A 23398-nucleotide genomic window follows, 5' to 3' on the forward strand; every position below is an offset into this window, starting at 1 on the left:
AATTCTCCTTTATTCTTGGGTAGGATATGTGACTGATTATGATTGGCTACCATTTTGGTATCTTCTCATTGGTTGCCACTTTTTCTTTTTTCATTGGTCCTTTGATGAGGTGGCATCTTCTCATTGGTCGATGGGGTGGCAACCCTAGATAGAGTTTCTGAGATTTGATCTGGATCGTTGATTTTGCCTCTTAATCTCTACCATTGGTTGTAGTTTTGGCCCCTATATAAGGCCATTTGCTTTCATTTGAAAAGGGTTGAAGAAAATTGTTGCTTATATTATACCAAATTGCTTCTCTTATCATTGTTGTGTCTTGCATGGTGATTAAGTACACTTGGCGTTATTGCATGGTTTCTACTTCCAATAGTTAAAGTTAAGTTCCATTGAAGTTGTTAAAGTAGATTTTATTTCAAGAAAGTTGTTAAGCAAGAGTAAGAATAGATGAATAGTTGCTTGGTGATATTAGTGGATGTTTGATAGGGATCCATAAACTAGGCCACTAGCATCCTAGCAGCTCATTAGGAAGCCTTGTGTAGTAATCTAGTCTTTCTCCTCTTGAATCATTGCATCTATGAAGGTAGCATTGTTGGCAAGCTTTCATCAAATTTGATCCCCTTCGATGTGCTAATCTTTCCATTTATAGGAGTAGCAATAAAGCAACAAGTAGTTTAGTAGTTGGAGTTTTGAAGAGCAAAGTTGGAAGTGAGATAAATTGGAAAAGTAAATTGAGAAAGTCAAGTCAGTATACGTTGCAAAGCTAGATTTCATCACCATTGCAGTAAAAGTTCAACATCCTTGAAAGAACAACATAAGTCTACCTACATGATTAACCAGCAAATCATATTAATATACCTGAGTTAATATCCACAGGTGTAAGGAACCTTGGAGTTTTCTCATCTTCTTCATAAGTATTTACTTTTCAAGATAGGGTTGAAATTTTGGTATTCTATATCAAGTATTCAATTGCTATATGTTATGTAGTGGTATAAAACTAACATCAACAGATGATAGCTTTGTTTTTCATATCTCAAAGTTTGATAACAATCATAGAGGCTGTAAGGGTTGTTAAGTAATTTTAAAACACATGAAATTAACAGTAATATATTATGTAATCAAAACAAATGAAAATTTCAACAATTACTCAACCTTAATTTTGAACATTAGCAAACCCAACTAATAAAATCTTGTTGAACAACCCATCTTTAAAGACTCATAATCAACCCATTAGCAATCATTTGTATTTACTCTATTTATGATTTATATTACTCAACATTATATTAATTCATAATCCTAAATACTTAAACAATGTATTATATAACTAATAAAATATTTTAAATTAGGATATTCAAAACTATAGTTTTTTAAACATTAGGACCCATTTGTTTGCTTGAATGGGAATAGAAAATTTGGAATATGTTTTCTATTTTCTATTTGGTTCCTCAATCAGAATAGGGAATAGGAATACATGTTCTCATTTTGCCTCTAAAATGAGCTTATACCCAATCCAAAAAATAGTTGTTATTGGAATAGTCATTCCTATTCCCAATATGCATTCCTATGCTTGCAACCAAACAGGCCCTAGCTATTATATTTCTCTATAGTCCTTCCCCCTCCAAGTTTTAGGTAACATATGAGCATACATGACTTGGAAGTGAATGGCAATGTATATCCATGTTAGACATACGAAGCTAATCTCCATAATCCATGCTAGCCCTAAATTCTTCTTCCTTGCTAGGGTTTTTTAATATCTTCTATATGTACAAAAAGAAAAGGCAAAGGTAATACTATTGATCTCTTCCATAAAATTTAACATAAGATGGTACCGTAAAATAATTGAACTTATAACTAAAAAATATTACACCTCTATTTTCAAAGGAGCTGGTCTAAAGGTACATTTAGGGTGCGGTCCCATGGAGGGGGGCTTCCTAAACAAATTCAGTGGGTACTCTAGAGATCTTTTAGGATTATTTTTAAGTGGGTGGTCCCATGAATTTTATAGTGGAGTTATTTTTAAAAAGTTTAAGCCCAATAATTTATGGAAATGGGTGGTCTCGTGATTTTTCTAATTTTAACATATTCAATTCAGTTACTGAATAAGTAAATATATTTTAAAAATTCATTGATAAAAATTAGAAATTGGTATATGATTGACAAGTGGCACAAGAAAAACCTAAGCTGATGGGGCAATTTCTAGTCGCCCATATTTTCCACCCACTTAAATCTGCACCCTAAAAAGTAGAGGCTGCTACTTTTGAGGAGAATATTCCAATTAATCTCGTAGAAAACTTTTATTTTATTTCATAGGACCACCCACTCCACAAAAATAGAGCATGCAGCCCCCATCATGGGACCGCACCCTTAGTCAAGCGAATTCAAATGAAATAAAATGTTCCAAAGCAGAGAAGTGTACTGTAGAAGGAAAGTACTAACTGTAGAAGGAGAAGAGTGAGGTCATAGGAGTACAAATATAGATGAAGAGTATCGGTATGGGTCAAAAATACTATGAAAATGTATGCCCATAACCAAATATACATCACAAAAATGCTCAATGCAGTGTTGTGGGGACCAAAGTCTACTAAGCTGAATTCATTAGAAATTATATTACTAATGTATGTAATTGTGCTAAACGAACTTCCATCAAATTTGTTTGATTCTATGGGTTTTTAAATGATAAAGGTTCACAACTCACACATGCTCATCCTTGACACTTTTTAGCATCAGACTAGCCTGAGTTGTGCCCCAAAAAATAAGAGTGAAAGATCATTAACAATGGTTGCCAGATGAAGATATTTCTCATGTACTGCATGATGGCATTTGATATCATGCATATGAATGTTCAATTGCTTTAGAGTGGCCAATCCATTGCCCAATATGGAAGGCAGGTTTCATTAATCAGAAGGTCCAAACGGTAAAAGATGACTTCCCTGGATTGTGTATTTTGAGTTTGGTTCTACAACAAAGACAGATGGCTGTCTTGTCTTTTCCACCTTGCTATGACTTCTCTGCCCTGCCATCATTCAAAATCGAAAAAACAATTGTTTACAATGATAAGAATAGACAACCAAAATTCATAACATCTACAAATTATTAGCATTCTATATGAAAGAGCAATTAATGCTACTTTTCAAATTGGACACCAAATGTCACATGAATGGGTTGATCTGTTGTAAGACACCTCAACTATGCACTGTGGAGAATTGATCACATTGGATATATGAAAAAAAAAAGTACAATTTGAATTTAATGGTGTTTTATAGCACGATTGGCACTGTTTTTGCATATGTTCAAATTCAAATTGTAAATACTCATCTTAAAAGTTAAACCTATGGATTAGCATACCATTTAGTTTTGCAATTTTTAGCAGTTTCCCTTTTCTAGGCTTTAATGGCAATTGAACTGTTCTTCACTGCCCTATAAATAAGTAAATTTCTATTTCTTCAATGTTCTCCTTTTCCTGTTTTCATCCTTCCTTAACAATGGTATTAGAGAACCAGGCAGAGGGAAAAAGAAAAGCACAAATTGCATTTCATCCTTGAGCAACAAAAGATAAAAGAAGAACTTGAGGGTTTGCTAAAAGAGACATTTGAAAGTCTTTGGAAGAGGCGTAAGGCAATCTGCAAGACTCAATGAAAGACATAAGAATAGTCCGATTTATGCTGAATCAAGGGAGGACATTGTCAACTATGCTAAAAATCATTTGTGTTCTCTTCCCTACTCGAATGCTTGGCATGTAAACGTAACTCTCTAGAATGCCATTTTTCATCAGCACTATCATGCCAAGTTGCAACTGGAGCACCATATTTGTAAAAGCATATGAAAATATATTCAATCACTGTCAAGCAAACATCTGCACACAATAAGCAAGAGTCACATCCAGTAGTTCACAAGTGGGTGTAATGTTCTCTCAAGACTAAAAGTGTATCATATGTGAGAAAAATGAGAGGCATTTAACTAAAACCAAAGGTACCTAAAGCACCAAACATTGCACAAGCATTTTCTGGGATGAAACAAAAGAGAAAATAGGTATAAAGATATCCAATATTAAATATTACTGCTGCTTCACCAGCCTTAGTATTTATTTTTCAAACTACTGTAATGAATGAATAATTAATTGGCATTTGATTTTACCAAACTTGCTTTTAAACTTATGATTAAATAAAGAAGAATCAAAGAAATATTTTTTTATAGAAGAGTTTTGTAATATTCAAAATTTGAAATGCAGTCTCTTGTGACAACAGTCAGTGAGACCTGTTGTGAGGTTTTCACACCATCACCCCATTTCTAATGGAGACCCCCTCTTTTCATTTTTTGCGGAAGGATAGTTGCCTTAGGCTTAGGGGTTCAAGTTTAGGTGTTTCAATCTTTTCAGGAGTCAAGTCTTGAGTGCTGAAAGAGAGCAAAGAATTAGCAAAATATCGGAATTGAAAATGAAATCACCGCCATAGGGCAATAAGGTATGGAATTTAGAGAAGAGATAAACCTAAGTACCAAGGGTGTAGGAATTAAGGTCCAAGGTGGATTCAAAGCCAACAAGGAAGCAAACAAGCAAGAAAGAGATTACTGATTTTGAAATCTGAACTAAGTCTGAGGATTGATGGACAAGGCTAAGTGGGGAATAAAAAGGTCAACTTGATGCAATCATAAGAAGCAAAATGTGGATTTTTTTTTGGAAAAATCAGAAAGTGGTGTGCAATTAAAAAAACGATAGGTTGATTGCATAAAATTGGTGGGAACTCAGGTCTCACCTGAGTCCTAAAGATTTTTTTAAGGGATTGCAATAAGGTGAGATTCCGTATAATGTCTCCTAAATTGAGCTATGAAAATTATATAATAGAATTACCTGCAGCATGCAAACTCTATGCTGCGTCACGGGAAAGTCAGAAGAATATTTTCCATGCCAATACACAACTTGCAGTGATGGGAGAACAGCTCCAGATGGCCAGCAATAGAGAATTACATCTATCTGATTGTTAACAACAGGCGCACCAGATGCCTTTTTGAGAAATTTTAATGAATTTATTGGTGTTCGCATAAATATATCTGAGGTGCAAATTAAATGGCTTCACTGATTAATTGTTCCTTGTTTAAACTTTTTTTGGCATTGCATTCTGTTATAAAGCAATATAACAATACATACAATGGTTACCTCCATCAATTCCATTAATGTTTTGTCATGCTCTTTGCATCAATTGAATAAAAACTAATGGTCTAAGGGAACAAGACTATATGTCTCAAAGACAATAGGCAAACTGTTTTGACATAATTCCAGTCCAATTAACTCAACAATTAGAAGTAACGGGAATGGGTCATTCCAGTGGTATCAGAGCTTAAATTCCTGCCAGCCTGTAGGTTAAACAATTTGAGATCCAGCATGGAGTCAGAAGAAAGGTTTTAGTTGGTTAAAGCACTGCAAGAAGCTGGTGACAAGCTTCATAACCATCAACCAAGGAACATTGTTTTTGAGTCTGATAGAACAATCACATTCACACATTTAACATTTTTTTCTCATATCCATGTGAAAACCTCTTTGAAGCAAGAATGGTTTTTGATGCATTAAGATGTTGGAATCTAATTAATGAGTACTTCATGCCTTAGTGATATTTTGAGAATTGCGGTAGCACATATTCCCTATGATGATGACACCATGAAGAAGATATTGGTCCTGATGGTTGATAGTTTCCAAGGTCTTGATGATGTCAGTAGTACTTGTGCTTCAAGAATGTTTGCCATACCAAGATATTTTGCAGAAGTTTGAATAAGTAACTTATCATTGGATTTGGGTTTGCAAGATTTGATTTATGACATGTTTCATCATTTCCTAGTAACAATCAGAAGGGCACATGGAAAATGTTGAAGATAGTAGCTGCGATAGAGATCTTTATCTCTGGAAATATGAACATTATTACAGTTATTGTCATCTTCAGCTGAAAAGGACACTTAAAGTCTAATTTGTAATATTATAAATGTAAATGACATGTGTCATTCACATGCATTGAGGCATGAATATTCGAAGAGTCATATTTAATTATAAGAGTTATGAGAAACTCAAGAGACCTTCGGTTAGAATATGAAAAGTCTCTTCTATTGTTATATATTCGCATCATGCGATAAGCATTGTACACTTGAACATTTCATTATTAATAAAGTTATTTTGTGTTGTGTGGCTGGGTTTTTCCCTTCATTCTCGAAGGGTTTTCCCAAGATATTTCTGGTGTTCTTTGTTCCAGTTTTATCTCTTTAGTATTGCTGATTATTTCATAGTTTTCTCTAGTTTCAACATGGTATCAGAGCCAGGTTCTTTTGATAATCAGCATCAGGGAATCTTGGTCATGATCTATTTTATTTTTTCTGTGTGTGATCCATGCTCTATTTTCTGGGCTTCATGATTATCAATGCATGCTAGATTTGTTTGTATCAAAAATTTCTTGGCAACATGGAAGAATGTGTATCTTCAATCTTAGAAGACCATGCTCAGATAGTTTTTAATCACATGTTTAGAGGGTGGTCAAATCTCCAAACGTCAAAACTTTACAGAGATTCATGTTATCACTGAGATAAGTTTTCTCTATACCATTAAACATTGATCTGTTTCTAGTACTGGCATTAATATTTATGAATAGTTATCTTTCTTGGTTGTAGAAGATTTCTTTATTATATATATAATGAGCATTCTCATCTTTTGCCAAGTTGCCTGTCTTGGCATAGCAAGAGATTTTCTCGTGTATAATATGTAATTTGTCGTGATTTCTTTTGCCATGTTTTATTACTGAGCTTGCGATATCCGCTTTTCATGTGAATATGGAGACTTTGCATATCCCAAACTTGCACAGACTTGATTATTGCACCTGCAATAGGAAGCGGGAAAATTTATTTAGGGTTTTCTGGACTGAAGCTTGTGCAACCATTAATGGGAGCAAAGGACAATGGCATCGTGCGAAGCGATTTCAGGCTTCGGAGGCAGAAAAGGGAGATATATCTTTTAAGATTTTGTGCTCCGAGGCGAAGGCTAGAGGCATTATAGGAAAAGGAGGTAGTATAATATCTCAAATTCGTCGTGAAACAGGGGCCCAGATTAGTGTGCAAGAGATAGTGGAAGGATGCGAGGAAAGAGTCGTAGTTGTTTCTGTGCCGACGGAGGGAGATCAGCATTCTAGTTTTTATAATGATTATTCAATATCAAATATTGATGCAATATTTGTATGGAGATTTTTGTTTGTCTTAATATTTCTGCAGGATATATTACACGTTATTGGCAATTTAATCTGGGACCCGCACATCTTCCTCTAGCGGATAGATTCCTGCCGATTACATATTCATTCATAAAGATTACTACTCAGCGGTTATCGTGGACAACCTTCTATATTCTTATTTCCATATGAAAGGTTTTTAATAATTGGAAATAATCATAATATAATTGATGATGTCCTTCAGCACCAGTTATATGTTCATTCTTGCATCTCTCGACTTTTATTATATTCTAGCGGCAGAGCACGATTGCATGGATGATTTTCTTGAATCGGTTTCTATTTCAAGAAATTTTGGGCGTCTTCTAGCCATGATCATAGTATTATTATATGTGTTCAATTTTGTAGTTTACTAAATGAAGTGTGATCGAAATTCTCAATTGAAGTTGGGTGTGTTTGTCAAGAGGGATGTGGTCAGGAATAAGGATGTTGAAGTTTCATTTGCAAATTCTATGACTTCTTCTACTGTCTTTCCTATCAAGGGCGATGTCTATCCAGATGGACTGAAATGAGCTCTGTTGGACGCATTGGAGATAATGATGGTCATCTACAACGAAAGTTTGAGAGGGAGCAAGCAACATCATTGGATATTGTTGACTCATCGCTGACAAAGATGGTGTTAACCAGATCTCATGCAAATTATGATTAGTGGATGTGGAAACAATTTTGGTTCATCCAGAGATAAGTATTATTCTTCTATATCTATTGTGTATATTTTTCATGAGATGAAAATTATATACAGATAGGAACCAAAATACTATTTAGAATTGATTTTTTTACTAGTGAATGTTGTGTAATAATTCTTATTCTTCCTAAAGCTGTGAAAGTTGTCAGTAATGGAGGGAGGAAGATTTATGATGAAGTGTCGCCTAGTTTGTAACAAGAGGACTACAATGATTATTGAATGGATGTTGTTTGACATCATCATAGAGATTAGTATTACTCTTGTAGAATTTATTTTTATAACTAGAAATAATATACTTTAGATTGATCTTACTCTCTCTTGGTTGCAGGCTGCAACAAGATAAGGATTATATAGCTCCAGAGGGAGGCTTCATAATTAAGAGGGAGTGCTTATGAAATTTCCATCATTCTCATTTATGCTTGTGAAGCTTGTGGTATTTGTATGATTTGACTTAAATGGAACTAAGTTTTGTTTTGTTATGTCTATTTCCATTCATGTGAAATCAACAATGAAATTGTAAGATCAGCTATGATAACTCTTTCACTATGTGATAGTGAACATCATGTTGAGAGAGTCCATGATGTCATCATGTTGAGAGATTCCGTGATGGGAGTTGATGTCATGTTGAAAGATTCCATCACAGTTCACGTTGAGAGAGTCCGTGAACAAAGGCTTAGCTGTGAGTCTTGCAAATTTTTCATGTTGAGTTATTCCATGAATATGATTGGTTGTTACAGGTTTTCACGTTGAGTGATTCCATTAATGTGATTAATCGTTACAATGTTTCATGTTGAGTGATTCCATGAATGTGATTGTTACAGGTTTTCATGAATCTTATAGAATATATTGTAAGATTTTATCATTAACATTTTGGTTGTAGTTTTGTGTGCTAAAGATCTCTCTCTGGCTAAGAGGGAGTGTTGAAGATAGTAGCTGCGATAGAGATCTTTATCTCTGGAAATATGAACGTTATTACAGTTATTGTCATCTTCAGCTGAAAAGGACACTTAAAGTTTAATTTGTAATATTATAAATGTAAATGACATGTGTCATTCACATGCATTGAGGCATGAATATTCGAAGAGTCATATTTAATTATAGGAGTTATGAGAAACTCAAGAGACCTTCGGTTAGAATATAAAAAGTCTCTTCTATTGTTATATATTCGCATCATGCGATAAGCATTGTACACTTGAACATTTCATTATTAATAAAGTTATTTTGTGTTGTGTGGCTGGGTTTTTCTCTTCATTCTCGAAGGGTTTTCCCAGGATATTTCTCGTGTGCTTTGTTCCAGTTTTATTTCTTTAGTATTGCTGATTATTTCATAGTTTTCTGGGCTCTAGTTTCAACAGAAAAGAGATTGTTATAGCTATGCGGGATGTTTCTAACTATCAAGGGAAGTGAAACAATTCCCTAGCCTATTTTATCTATGCTATGGACTGTTTTGAAATAGTAATGTTCAAGCTCTTCATCTACATACACAATGATTTGCAATGTGTTCACACAATGCAAACGAAAGCTTAAGTCTCTCCTAAAGAAAGAAGAGAAAAAGAAAGATTATGTTGAAGAGAACAATTTCTATCATGATGAATGTGTAGTTGAGATTCAGGGAGCTTGCAAAGAAATGCAAGAGAAAAGAACCATCTATGACTACACCCAGAATGAATTTGAATCCTGTTGCATTACAGAACAGTGCAGTGATGAAGTCATAAACTCTGATGTCACTAGGCAAGCAAAAGCAGAGTACTCAAAATATTATGTAAGTTACTTTTGAGTTTTGACAAGGAAAGTGTTCTTACAGATGGGAATGAATGTAAAGATTCTTTATTAAGGTACTAGTCACTGTGACAAGCACAAACCTTTATCGATGCAAGATTTGAAAGATCAATTAGTGGTCATAGAGGAAAGGATTGTGCAAGTGCTATCAAAAACAGACAATGCTCATAGACAGATTGAAGACTTTATATGGAATCTTCAAAAGATGGAAAGAAAGAATGGAGTGATGAATGTACACAGCTACAAACAATAAAGGAAGCATTAGAAAAGAAAAGAAAATTACCTGCAATTACTCAGGGACAGGGATGTCGCTATCAAGTTTGTTGAAGACATAGAAACAGAAATTGATGAACATCGCTTACAGTTGAATATGGTTCTTTACCAAACAGAATAGATGACAACTTTGCAACATGAACAAGAAGATAATTCAAGAATCCAAGAAATGCAGATGATAGTTGAAGGGATTGATGAAATATGTAGAAAAGAATTGTTATCAAGGGATTTAGATCATCACAATGGAGTGTTTAATGAATCTTTAGAAGAATCAATGGTAACAAACACAGAAACAAGGAAATTAATGGATCATAGTGCACAGGTTGAAAAAACTCTTTTGTAGTGCAACAAATGGATGGGGTAAGAAGCTAAGCATGCTAAGAATGCTAAGATGATAGCTGCTCAAGGGAGAATTTGCAGAGAATTAGGGAAAAGCATAGAAATATGGATCCTTAAACAAATATGAAACTAAGTGTTCTAGTGGGCTTTTGTGATCATCATAGTGCATCAAAAGTTGAACAATCAGAGTTACATGAACATTTAGCTTTCCAAACAGTGTTAGTGATTTTGGTAAATGTTGTCCCAAAAGTATCAAATTCCTATGAGTTTTTCAAATTTCTTTCTTAGAAGGACATGATGATTTATAAGGATGATATTAAAAGATCAATTTCACCATACTCCGATTTGGCTCAGTAATTGTGAAGAAGGTTATGTTGTTGTCCATGAAAAGCTGGGGAAATTGAATGAGGCTCTTGATACTCTGCCTGAAGAGGTGAAGTTTTTGAAGGAAGAACGGTCATTTCATCATGCATTGTTGCAAGGTGGAACCCAAGGACTGAAAGCTTCATTGAAGATTGGCTCTTACAATGGGGATTGTGAGAACAAGACTCTAGATAACTTCAATTGGGATGTTGAGGAGTACTTCTCTAGCTCTCCTAAGTTAACAGATGAGGCACAAGTGAAGAAGGCTGACGTGTGCTTCATGGGAAGTGCAAAGCTATGGCAGAAAACTCACTTGGCAGATGAGCAACCTGTCAAATCAATGAGACCTATTAAGTATGGACTAGAGTTAAAGGCAACTGTCCAGGATCAGTTTTGATCCAAGAACTCAAATTGGGTGACTTGGACTAGGTTTGATGAGTTGAAGCATACTAGCAAAATCTGTGATTATGTCTGTGCTTTCCAAGTGTTGGATCTGAAATGCACTAAGCTCAATGATTTTGAGAAGCTATACTTGTTTGTGAAGAATCTTTAGGCATGGGCTGCAAAAGAGTTACAGTGACAGAATGTGCAGACACTTGCTGAGGTAGTGACTGTAGTGGATGGATTGCTAGATTATAAAGGCGATGCAGCCAAGAGATTTGGCAGGGCCAGACCTGATGATGCAGATTGTCACAGACCCTTCTGACCTAAGAATGATCAGAGAAACAATGCTTCACATCAGAAAAATGGCGATGACAAAGGCAAGGCCAAGCATAACGGGGCCAATGCTCTTAAGAAGGTGAAGGATCATGCTCCTGTAAAGGATAAGAAGGCAGATCAGGATTGCAACTATTTCATTTGTGGGCAACCTGACCATTGAGCTCGTGAGTATCCAGATTGAGCAAGGGCCAGTGCTTTGTTTGTGGACGACAAGAAAGTAAGTTAGATGAGGGTACTTTAGTTTTTGAATACCTTGCAATAGACGACGAGATCTAGTAAGAGCCCACACACTACAAGCTGACATAAGTTGTACTATGTTGAAGCTTTCTTCGGAGGAAAGAAGGTACTTGTGATGGTGGATTCCAGAGCAACACAACTATATGTCAGCAAGTCAAGCCAAGGGATTTGGGCTCAAAATGGATCCTACTGAATCAACTTCAAGTCTCCGACTGCTTCTGCATAAAAGTTAGTTGGGAACATCAAAAATGTCATTTTGTCAGTTGAATTTTGGCAAGGACTGATCAACTTGGTGATGGTATGAAGCAATTCAATCTAATATTGGGGCAAGAGTTTTTTAGGCAAGAGACAGAGGTGGTATCACCCCACCATGGTTGTGTGATGATGTTGGACATGACACAACCATGCTTGGTACCTAGAGTGTGTTGCAGTGACTCAAATCGGGTTGTAAGCACATTGAATGTGCAGCGAATTGGAAGGAAAGGCGGCAATGAGATATTCTTGGCAACTTTTCTTGGAGGTTAGGTTTAGGGCGAATCGTCTAAGTCATCAAATCCCTCTATAGTACAAGGAGTCATGCGCAAGTTTACCGGTGTGACGCGTGACAAGCTAGCAGTGGTGTTACCTTTGAAGGGACATGTGGATCATAGGATTGAGTTGGAGGTTCATGCAAGGCTGCCTGTGTGTGCTCCTTATCGTCTTTTAAGCCTTGAGATGGAAAAGTTGAAGTGGCAATTGTGTCATCTCATCAATACTTGTTACTTGCAGTCATCTTGCTCTCCCTGTGTCGCCCCCGTGTTGTTTCAGCATAAGAAGGACGGATCTCTTTAATTGTGTGTGGACCACCGTGCACTAAACATGTTGACACAAAAGAATAAGTTTCCACTACCTTTAATTGCAAACAATTTTAATCGACTTGAGGCCAAGTACTTCACTAAGCTCAACTTGAGACGGGTAATATCAGATCCAATTCACTCCAAGCAATGAGTGAATACTACAATTACTACACAAAATAGATCATATAAGTTCCTTGTCATGCCATTTGGCTTGACAAATACTCCAACTACATTCGGAACTAATAGAACAACATATCTAGGTCATTGTTGGATTAGTACATTGTTGTATACCTTGATGATATCTTGGTCTATAGCAAGTTGTTGGTTGAGCGTAGGAAGAACCTCGCTAAGGTGTTTAGTCTGTTGAGGTCACATGTCTCTTTTTCAAGAAGGAGAAATGCGCATTTGTACTAGAAGTGTAATTTTTGGGCCATATTGTTGGGCATGGGCATATCAAACCAGATTCTAAGAAGCTTGAGGTGATTCAAGAATGGGAGTCTTTAAGGAGTGTTCATGAGGTGGGACAATTTTTGGGGTTCGTGAACTATTATCAAAAGCTTGTAGCTAGTTATTCTAAGATTGTGGGTTCTCTAACTAATTTTTTTGAAGAAAGATAAAGGTTGGAAGAGGGGGCAATTACAACAAGAAGCATTTGAGTTGTTGAAGTGCAAGCTCACCTCAAAGCTGGTGTTAGCGTTGACTAGGTATAGTGAGTCGTTCGAAGTTCAGACTAATGCATCCGGCTATGTGATTGGAGGTCTTTTGATGCAGTATGATTATCCAATCACATATGACTCAAGGAAGTTGAACGTGGAAAGCATCTAGTGCCTCTACCTTATCTATTTTCTCATTATCTCTCAAATGTATTGTAATTTTCCTATGGGCCCATAGGGTGGTGTCTTCATTTAATTAGATGATAATGATGGAAACCCTAATAGGGTTTGTAATGGGTAAATATTGGCCCTTGGTCTTGAATCGATCTTAGCACTTCATTGTAATAGAGCAACTGTAAAAGGTCAAGGCCTTCTCATTTGTAAGAAATGAGATTAGGAGATTAAAGACGAATATAGATTAGAGAAAAGGGTAAGAGAGGAAACTTGTTGAAATTGTTGTCATAATGCTATTAAAGTAATTGTTGATTCACTTTTGGTCTTTCAAGGTGAATTACTTGTATTTCTTTGGAGTATTGCATGGTTTCTTCAATTCCTTGGATAGATTAGATTTCATTTCATGTTGAACAAAAGTAGATGGATCGAACATATTATTGAATGGTGATTAATGGCAGACTAGTGTCCAAATATTTTTATACTTGTTGATTATAAGTAAAATTATAAGGTTCATTTAGTCTATTCCTATATTGCAACTGTTTAACTTCTATAGGAAATCTTCATTTGGATAGCACCTTAATAGATTATTTGAGTGAGTATTGAAAATGAAAAAATCATTCTTGTATATGTAGAAGATGACACCCTCAAATGCCTAATTGATACGACTAAGCAAGGATTGGTTAGAGGCTCACCCCATCATCAACATTATATACATTTTAACAGTTTGATAGAATTTCTAAACCCTTATCTATTTGCAAGTCGATTGATTGGAAGAGTTAAAGTCTAGTTGGTATCCATTGAATGAATACTGTAAATCCCTATGTGATAACTAGCATATTGCAACATAAAACGGAGAAAAAGTCCACAATAAGAAGGAACCTTGAAATTGTCTCATTTGATCACATAATTCATCTACATTGTTCAGCATATAGGCATCCTTATTCAAGAGAGAGTTGGAGATATGTGTTTTGTCCTGGAATACTAAGTATTTGATTCTGCATGTTGCAGTGGAACAAATCTCGCATCAAATAGTCCATGTAAATGAAAGTGGGGAACTGAATGTACCAATATCAACATTTCCCAATCAATGGCAGCGCCTCGGATAATCTCCTATGTAGTCCAATCTATAAAGATCATGTGATTTTCATGGAAAAAACATCATTAATTCGTCTATAACTTGCCCTTCCATTAAGTTGGAGCTCAGGATGATAATCATACACTTTGAACTCTCGCTTATCATTTCCTATAATGCCCCTATATATAAGACTTGGATTGATATTCCTGGCCAACAACTAGATCATGTAGGAAGTTACATAGAATGTCCTTGCTTTTTCCAAAATCCTCAATTGGGTGTCTGAGTTGTCATTGATCATCTTGGCCCAATTAGACATCATTTTCCTACTGAAACTTCTTTTATTAAGTAAAGTATCTCAAACATAACTCCTTGGGGTGTTCCCATAACCCTATTTAGTAGGAAGATCATGTCAATATATTCATCCTTAAAATTTGTACTTACAAGCTTCTTGGGTAACTCGGAATGATATCTTCTTGGTTCGTTGATCCAACCCTTATTGATGATGTCCATGCAAGCTTCAAGCTTCTTTTCATACAGAGACTATGTCTCTTCCTTAGTCCTTACTTACATATTTGGGCAATATAGAGTCCTAAAGGTTTCTCTCACAGCCTCCTCCCCAAGGAATGGAAATACCTTATCTATAGATTTAATTGTCAGGGATTTTGGATCATAAAGCCTTGCACATTCCACAGAGAGCTCATTACACTGAAAAGCTAATGGGAACCCAACTGCATGGTAAATGCCTCTTCTCATTTTGATGACTTCCATAAGAGAATGTAAATAATATTTTGTCCCAAACATCCTTCGCTTCATTCTTCTCATGTGCAAAGTGTTCCATACTGTTTGTAACCTTCTTCCACTTGGAAGGTATCATGGACTCAAGATAGAAACCCTTCCATAGCTTCTTTACCAGGACCTTCCTTGCTGCTACCCCTTTTTTCTCTGCCATGTTCAAGTTTGAAGCTTGAAGGTAGTACAGCATAACGGATTAAATAAAGAGACTGATTTCAGACTTTCTAAACTTTAATTTTATCCATAAGACTTGATTCCAAGAATTCAAAAAAATATAGCTATTGGTTGCAGATGGAGCTAGGAATTGTAGTGCTGAGGCAATGTCCAAGGACAATGTAATAATGAACAAATTGATCCTTAAATGCCCCAAAATCACAAAGAGAAGTCAAAACTTTGAAGCCATGAAACTTGAAAATTTTTGAGGACAAGGTCTGAAAACTTCGTCTGAAGGCTAAATCTGCAACTAGGTATAATTAGACTTCAAAATCATGAAAATCACGTGTTAGATGACTAAATTTTGGCTTCGAAATGAAGACATCAATTTTTGCCATTAATGCCTCAGTTCTAATTTTTCTGATACTGCCTCTAACATGTCTGAAAATGTCTTTGAAATCAGTCCTTTCTCTATGACCAATGCAATCCAATCAATAGCCACAGGCTTTAACAAGAGTATGAAGGCATCTTACGATTTGAAGGTGAGAAACAAACCCTTTTCCTTCAAGACACAATTCCGATTTTCTGAAGACCAAGTCTGAAACACACCTTTTTTTGGGTGATATTTCCCTCAATATTCAGCAATTTTGTGCAAGAATGATCCCCTAACACTCAGCAATGATCTCTGATCTGATTAAACAACTTGAAAATTTTCCCTGATTTTTTTGAGAAAAACAAACTTCCTAGGAAAATTTCAGACCTAAATCTAAAGACTAATGCATTTGCAGCCTTTTGGTCACTAGAATTTGGTCAGTGACCTTGATTTTGCCTCTCAAACAGCATGAAATGCATTCTGGTAGGAGTTAATTACTTGAGAATTTGCTATGACTTTTCACAAAAAATCGAACTACCTAGGGAGTTTTCAGACCTATATCTTTAAATAGTAACTTACAATTGTTACAAACCCTTGGGTATTGTCTCATACTTTGTGTCAATTCAAATTGATCCTCCAAACACCCCTATCACCTAGACTAATGGTCCCTGATTTTCTTCATGCAAAATTACAGCAACTTGGTAGTTTTCAGATTATTTAGCATTCAAACCCCCTTCTGCATCCTCGCCAAAGCACTTTTGGTTGTTTCTGGATTTCTTCTCTTGTTGATAGTGATTGTCATGGAAAACCTTGGGCGTAAGACCTCCATTCCTAGTGCTGGTTGATTTTGAGATTATTATAACTTCACTTCCTTCAGACTTAGCAACTTCTCCCTTTACTTGGATTCTTTCTTTGACTTCCAATCTCGAGTCAACTTCCTTATTGTATTATATTTGTAGCTCTAGGTGCTCTTTTTAAAGGAGTTTTTGGTTGAAATCACACCCACCCAACCAATGTGGGATTAGAATATAACAGCTTGAAACTCATCTATGTTGCATTTTAATTAATTTCCCTTGTATTTTATTAAATTTCCTTTCATATCTTCAAGTATGCATTCTAAGGGAAAATTGATCTTCATGAGTATAGCCTTCATTTGCCATGCTTTCTTAATTCATTCCCCAGAGGAGAAATTCAATCCTCGAGGGGATAAAATTCACTCGTCTTCCTTCTCTATGGGGAGAAAATGACCCACATAGGAACTACCATAATCCCAACACTTAACATTTTCACTCAACCGAAATGGCCTTCAAGGGAACAATGACCCTCATAGGAACTAGGAGGAATTTCATATGCACGAGGACAAGTGGAGATTCTCCATTCATAAGGACTTTCTTGACATCCAAATTGAAATTTATTTTAAGTGTAGAGTCTAGTGGAATATTTATATGCATAGGGACTCTTACACTTTGTCCTTGTTCTTCATGTCTAGGAGGGGAAAAACGACCCTCATAAGGACAAGTTGGCCCAACACGTGATTGTTTTTTGCAAATCTCTCCTCGTAAGTTGAAAAACAACCCCTATAGGGAGTCCTCTCATGATTTCTGCAAGTGGAAATTCTATTTCCATAAGGATTTTGCACTATTTGGGAGTGGGAACTCACTAATCACAGGGATTTTGACCTTTTTGAAGTGAAAATTCTATTTCCATTGGGACAAGGTGCAATTTTGGACTGCAAATTCCATTTTCATTAGGATAAAGTGCAATTTTGGAGTTGAAATTTTATTTCCCTCGGGACAAAGTGAAACTTTAAAGTGGAAATTTTATTTCTATCAGAACAAAGTGCATTTTTACAAAGAAAAAATGATTTTCATAAGGTTTTTTGCATATTTAAAGTATAAAAAATCAAATTTTTTAGGGATTATGAAGCCCCTATGTATAAAACATGTCATTATAGTGTATTTTAGACTATTTGAATAGCCAAAATACTGACGCACTTAGGAATTTTACCTCAAACCACTAAACTTGCCCCAGTGGAATTATAACATTGATACTCCTGTCTACACTTGAACTTAACAACTTGATCACTCGACCACTCCTCAACCTTTTGAGCTCTGAACTGCCACCTCAACTGTCAAAACCTAACAACTATGAGCAAAAAGAGGGGGGCCCCATTTGCAAGGGGGCAATGGTGTGAAAACCTCACAACAGACCAGTCTTAATTGACCTTGGATTCCTGAAGGAAATTCAAGATTGTGATAATCTTTTTCCCCTTGTAGACTTGCTTAATCATCACTTTGTCTTTGAACTTTCTTTACATCTTGATTTCCTCGAAGTCTTGAGATCCTTGGCATTGTACTTGCACTACTACTTTAGTTTTCAATCTTAACTCCCAAGTGCAAAACCTCTTTGCTAGTGTTTGATGAATGACTCACAAATTATCGATGCCTCCATGTTAGCCTTGGTGCTGCAAGCAACCTTGTCCATGAAATCTCTGACATTGAATCTCCTTATTTTTGTCATCTTCATAATGGTGTCACACCTTCGTTTTATTTTGCAAAATGATAGAGAACCTTGTTAAATTTGTAAAGTGGGAAGATCAAACAAAATCAGGATATTGTGCTAATAAAAGCTCACATGACTTCAACTTGACATTGAGGCTATACTTACGGGAATTTATGCAAAACAATTCCAATTTATGAATTTGGACTCCAGATTCCCAACCTTATGATTTTAAAATGCTGGTAAAATTCTGAGTTTCCAAAGTTTGATGTTCTAATTTTCCTTGATAAATCCTGAGTTAAGAACTTTGAATCTGCTTGAGTTGAATTATCTTCTTCAAGCTAGCAGCCAATGATTCCTAATTTCTCCTCCAAAATCGACCTCTAAGGTGAAATTCGCTGACTGCTATAAGTAGTCTGCTCTATTTATTTGCTTGTTTGATCAAATGGCTTTTGTGGCCGAAATGATTGTCTTGATCTCCCCTGTGTGGATGTTTCACTCAAGAGGCATGTCCACTTAGAAGAGGCCTTTCAGTGGTTTCAAATTTCCACTTCATTCAACTGGAATCATTCTCATTTTGATTTCAATCCGCATTCTGGCCTTTTCATGGTTGCCACTTCATGGTGATCCAACTAAATGTCAAAGGTAACTTTGTCCTTTTCACAACTCCCATATGTTTGCCTTGCATACCAACTTCGTAATGGTGTGAAAGACTCACAACACAACCCATCTAAAACATCCTGGACAACAAATGCCTTCATTAATTCTTAAACCTGAAATTGACAAACAAAATATGAACCTACATAGACCACTGAACCAGTAATCCATATGCAAAATTTGGCAAATTTCCTTTCCTGTTCATCCTTGCAGCACTTTTATGTTAATCTTCAACACGTCATGTCATTGCCAAAAATTTACTTGGGAAAATATCTACTTAGCACCTGATTCATGAATAATCTTTATGCCCATAAATAGTCTAAAATCCATGAACACGTACCTTGCGTTGTTCAATGGCCATTTCATTGTTTTCAATTGAGATTGCCTTGAAACCAAATGGATGTAAAACCTTTTCATACCTTGAAAAACAAACAAATACAGGTTGATTGGTTGTAAATGTAAGATGATACAAAAAGCTGTATACAAGGCCATCAAAAAAAAAATTTATTAACAATTTTCCAATTAAAGAAGATACTCGGGAACAGAAACCGCATAAGGTGGGCCTCCCTCATGATTGCTCACCTGCATATCAGAAGCAGCAACTTTTGTTATCATCTGATATTGCAAAGATGTTCTTTAGCATCAAATTAGCTCTATATCTGCTTATCATGAGGTAGAAAAAGGATGCAAAGACAAATTCTATTTTTGATTCCCAGAAGCCAAACTATGGGGCATTAAGGAGCCTTACAGGGAACATTAGTGTCAAAAGCTCTCCATCAGGTTTTAATAGTTCTGCAACACGTTTTGCCCAGGCAGGCCTCATCTGAGGCTCAAAAGCACAGAAAAACCTTCCAGTAAAAAATAAAAGGGTTAGACAGTGACTATGACAATATTCTAGAGCTAGCAAACAAAATAGGGAGTATTGAAATGAGGAAACTTACGTGTAATCAAAAATAAAATCAAACTGCTCTGTTGGGGCCCATGTAAAAAAATCTTCCTTCAGATACTCGAAATACTCAGCATTTGGAGCAGTCACAGCCAGCTTTTAAAAAAATGAACATCGGTTAGTAATGTTCATTTACAGGACTTACAAATAAATTCAAAAACTCTAGATAGTGAAATTCTTTTGAAAATTAGTTCAGCAACCAGCACAAAGCCCAGAAAGAAGAAGGGCTTAAACTATGAAAGATTTTGATTCCAATTTGATTCCAGTTCAAGATAATTTGTTAAGGCACTCTATTTACAATAATGTCTGATAGAGACTTATAAATATCATGATAATCTATTATCTTATCAAAGCGTTACATTATATACTTAGTTGAGTAATTTTGACTCTGAGGACAGGAAACTATAGTACTGTAACTTTTTCAAACCCTTTTGCCCCTGCAGAGAAATCCTATGTCAATAATTTTTTTTAAACAATGTAATTTAAATCAGTGACTGAAATACCATATTAGGTGTGCACTTAGTACATTTTTTGTCCTTAGAAATTACAGGGAAACTTCCTTATGCAAGATATACAATCTGTGAAACTACATTTATTTCAATTTTTAAATCATTGCAAATGTTGAGCTGATGTGTTCGAAAATTACCTCCCGTGCTCGTTTAATTGCAGTTTCAGAGATGTCAACACCTACCACATAACGTTTATGTTTAGCAAGAGCCACAACATCGTACCCCTGTACCCACAGGCCAAGAAGTGTGTCAATATCATCAACATGTGCCAGTGCTTTCCAAGCCAAAAATATTAAATCAAACTTCATCCAATCCAATCCATTCATGTTTAATCAAACCCATAAATGATGCCTAAAACCTTCAAAATTGAAAGGGGTTTTTCATTGAACTAATTATTCCATGACGCTCCTGGGGCCTGAATGGTAGAAAGAGTGGCTCGGACTGGTAAATGTAAATTAAAAAATTAGAGCAGATCATGTTCTTTGAAGCTTTTTTGAATTTAAGTTTAATATAGCCAAATAAATAAATGGTTTTGAAATTGTAAAGAATACATACTGCACCACATCCAGGAACCAAAGTCCTGCCATATGGGATAAGATCTTTTTCTATCAGATGTGAGACAATTGGAGTGACATATCCGATATCCCAGGGGATTGCTCCTTCCACCCAGCATTTGTCCCATGCATCTATAAAGGGGTCAAATTTGAGTTATAAGAGCCAATCGGAGCCCTATAATATTGTCATAAGTGCAACTTTAAAGCACATTGCTTGAAAATTCAAGATTTAATTTACTTGTCAATCCCAAAAGATACACAAATTTTATATTTTTGCAAAGGATACACAAATTTTATATTTTTGCAAAGGGAGGCTGTGTTAAGAATCTACCATCGAAATACTTGCCTGCAAGGGATCTATAATTTTGTATAGATATGTACTTTAAATGCACCAGTGAGTTAACATAATGTTAGTCATATAAGAGCATCAATCATTTCAGTTGCCATTTGCTAACTACTACAACAAAATAGTCTAGACACTGTACCTCTAAACTTGACATATCTAATACTGTCTCAAATTGTGTTGAGATTGATGTTTCCAAAACACCCATTTATCATGGCTCATGCCAGATTTCTTTTTATCTTGACCACATTGCATATACCTTAAGGTCAATCTTTTGAGCTGATCATGGCTCAACTAGGGATCAAATATAGAGGCTAGGACTTCCGAGGTGCATTCAATATCTCTTCCACTAAGCTCAAGTTTGCTCGGAGTGTATATTGTCAGGCAATATTCCAGACAACTAAACATATCAAGATAAACCTTTAGTTTCAACTTTTTTATGGGTTTTCTGTATACTCTTCTTGCCAATACATCATGGGATTTTTAAAGCTAATATTGCATACTGCTAAAATACAAACACAGTACAATTGTTAGTGGATTGTTGTGTGCAATGATGATGCCCTATATCTTAGGACAAAGATAACTTCCAATCTTTTTGACAATCTTACTTTTTATTTTCAGAAAGGGGATCCCAATAGCCCAGTCGATCAGTAATTAGCCTTATTTATGATCCAGATGCACTAATTGTGCGATTTGATCAAGGAGTGATTAATGGAGCTTGTCGCAAGAATGGCTAGAATCAATCTGGAAGGGTAGGCAGTGATCAAGACGAGATACAAATGTCTCTTACATTCTACTTGAGTGGTTACAGAGAGGTGAAGACAGCCTACGGTCTCTGTGCTCAGCTTCAAAACTTGAACACTTTGAATCATACATATAAGAAAAAGAAAGAAGAAGCTTTGCTGATTGAATATAGCTGAGTAGATCTGTTCAATAACCTAACAAGACGATGGAAAATCAGTGAGATCGGAAGAAAAATATTATGGAGATACGAGACATACCCATTGGCTGATTATTGACTAATGCTCGCATCTTCCTCTGCCTCTCCAAATGTGCGGCACTCATTGTCGTTTTATTTATTGATTGGGATGACAAACTTCTCAATACGCTGCAACCGAGAGCGGTTATATGCATCATCTGCCCATTGCCAACCAGTGAATATAATTGGTAAGAACGTCTGAAATTGATTAAAAATCGTGTGTTGTACATTGCGTGGACACGGAAGTTCTGCTTCCCGTCCTCATTAATCAGGGAGTTTTTTTCAGTTTATCTCCGCGATTCTGCGGATTTTCTTCTCTTTGTTTCCGATGACCCGTTTCAAGTGTAAAGGGCTTCTGCTTCTGGCATTTTAATTTGTTCAGATTGATAGTTTGATTGCGGTCAAGGATTATAAGAAATCACACATGTTTACAGCAAACGTATTTCATGAGGTCAGTTTAATAATCCATGTAATGATTTGTTTGTGAAAGTTAAAAGTGTACGGAAATGATTGAAACGTTTTATTTTGAATTTCTATTTTGTGGGGGTATCTGATCCATGAGGGGTCCACTCTATTCAGCTCTCATGGTTCTAAAGGAGTCTAACTTCACAGCAGTAAAGATCTTAGTAAAGGTCGTTTTCTTATAGTTATTCTGAAGAACAAAAATGTGTGAATATCATTTTTTTGTTTTATTTTATTTCAAGCTTTTGAACAAAATTTTATTATCTTCTAACAATAATTCTTTATAGTTTTAGTTCTTGAATTCTATGAATTATCTATAGAGAAGTTAGGTAGAAAAATAACTTATTACATTAATCTTAAGAGGAGTAGTATGCAAAACTTTTCAGATTTTTATAACAATTATATATACCATTTATGTCACATCATAGTAATTTACGTCATTTTTTTAAGAAACCTTACATTTTAAAATTGCTCAATATATTACTCAATCATTATAAGATGACAATATACTTACAAAGCAAGTTCTTACGAATGTATCTCAATTAGAGATTTGGAGGCAACTCAAAAGTTATCAAACGCTCATAATATATCACAATTGTCACTAGAATATAATGTCCTTATAAAATGCAATTGTCTTTTAGGGAAAACAAAGCCAACCTAATCTCAACTATCAAATCTAAGGCACAATGATAAACAATCTAGATTTTATTGCCAACACAATCTCAACTATCAATCTTGAGACATCATAATGAA

At 35.6% G+C, this 23398-nt stretch overlaps 1 protein-coding gene across 1 annotated transcript; it reads right to left on the reverse strand.

The window, feature by feature from the left end:
* Positions 1-2632: 2632 nt before the first annotated feature.
* On the reverse strand, positions 2633-22650 carry LOC149577209 (putative thiol methyltransferase 2). The gene is made up of 8 exons (XM_089822650.1): positions 22206-22650; positions 20863-20993; positions 20445-20531; positions 19794-19894; positions 19601-19700; positions 19388-19434; positions 19193-19271; positions 2633-3007 (listed from the first exon to the last, which is right to left on the reverse strand). The coding sequence occupies exons 1-8, from the start codon at positions 22411-22413 to the stop codon at positions 2951-2953; spliced, it is 810 nt and encodes a 269-aa protein (XP_089678776.1). The 5' UTR covers positions 22414-22650; the 3' UTR covers positions 2633-2950.
* Between the last annotated feature and the right edge of the window lie 748 nt (positions 22651-23398).

This window comes from Cupressus sempervirens, chromosome 1 (assembly GCF_028749045.1).
Source record: "Cupressus sempervirens isolate cs-2001-9-10 chromosome 1, ASM2874904v1, whole genome shotgun sequence".
In the NCBI taxonomy this organism is placed as follows: Eukaryota; Viridiplantae; Streptophyta; class Pinopsida; order Cupressales; family Cupressaceae; genus Cupressus; species Cupressus sempervirens.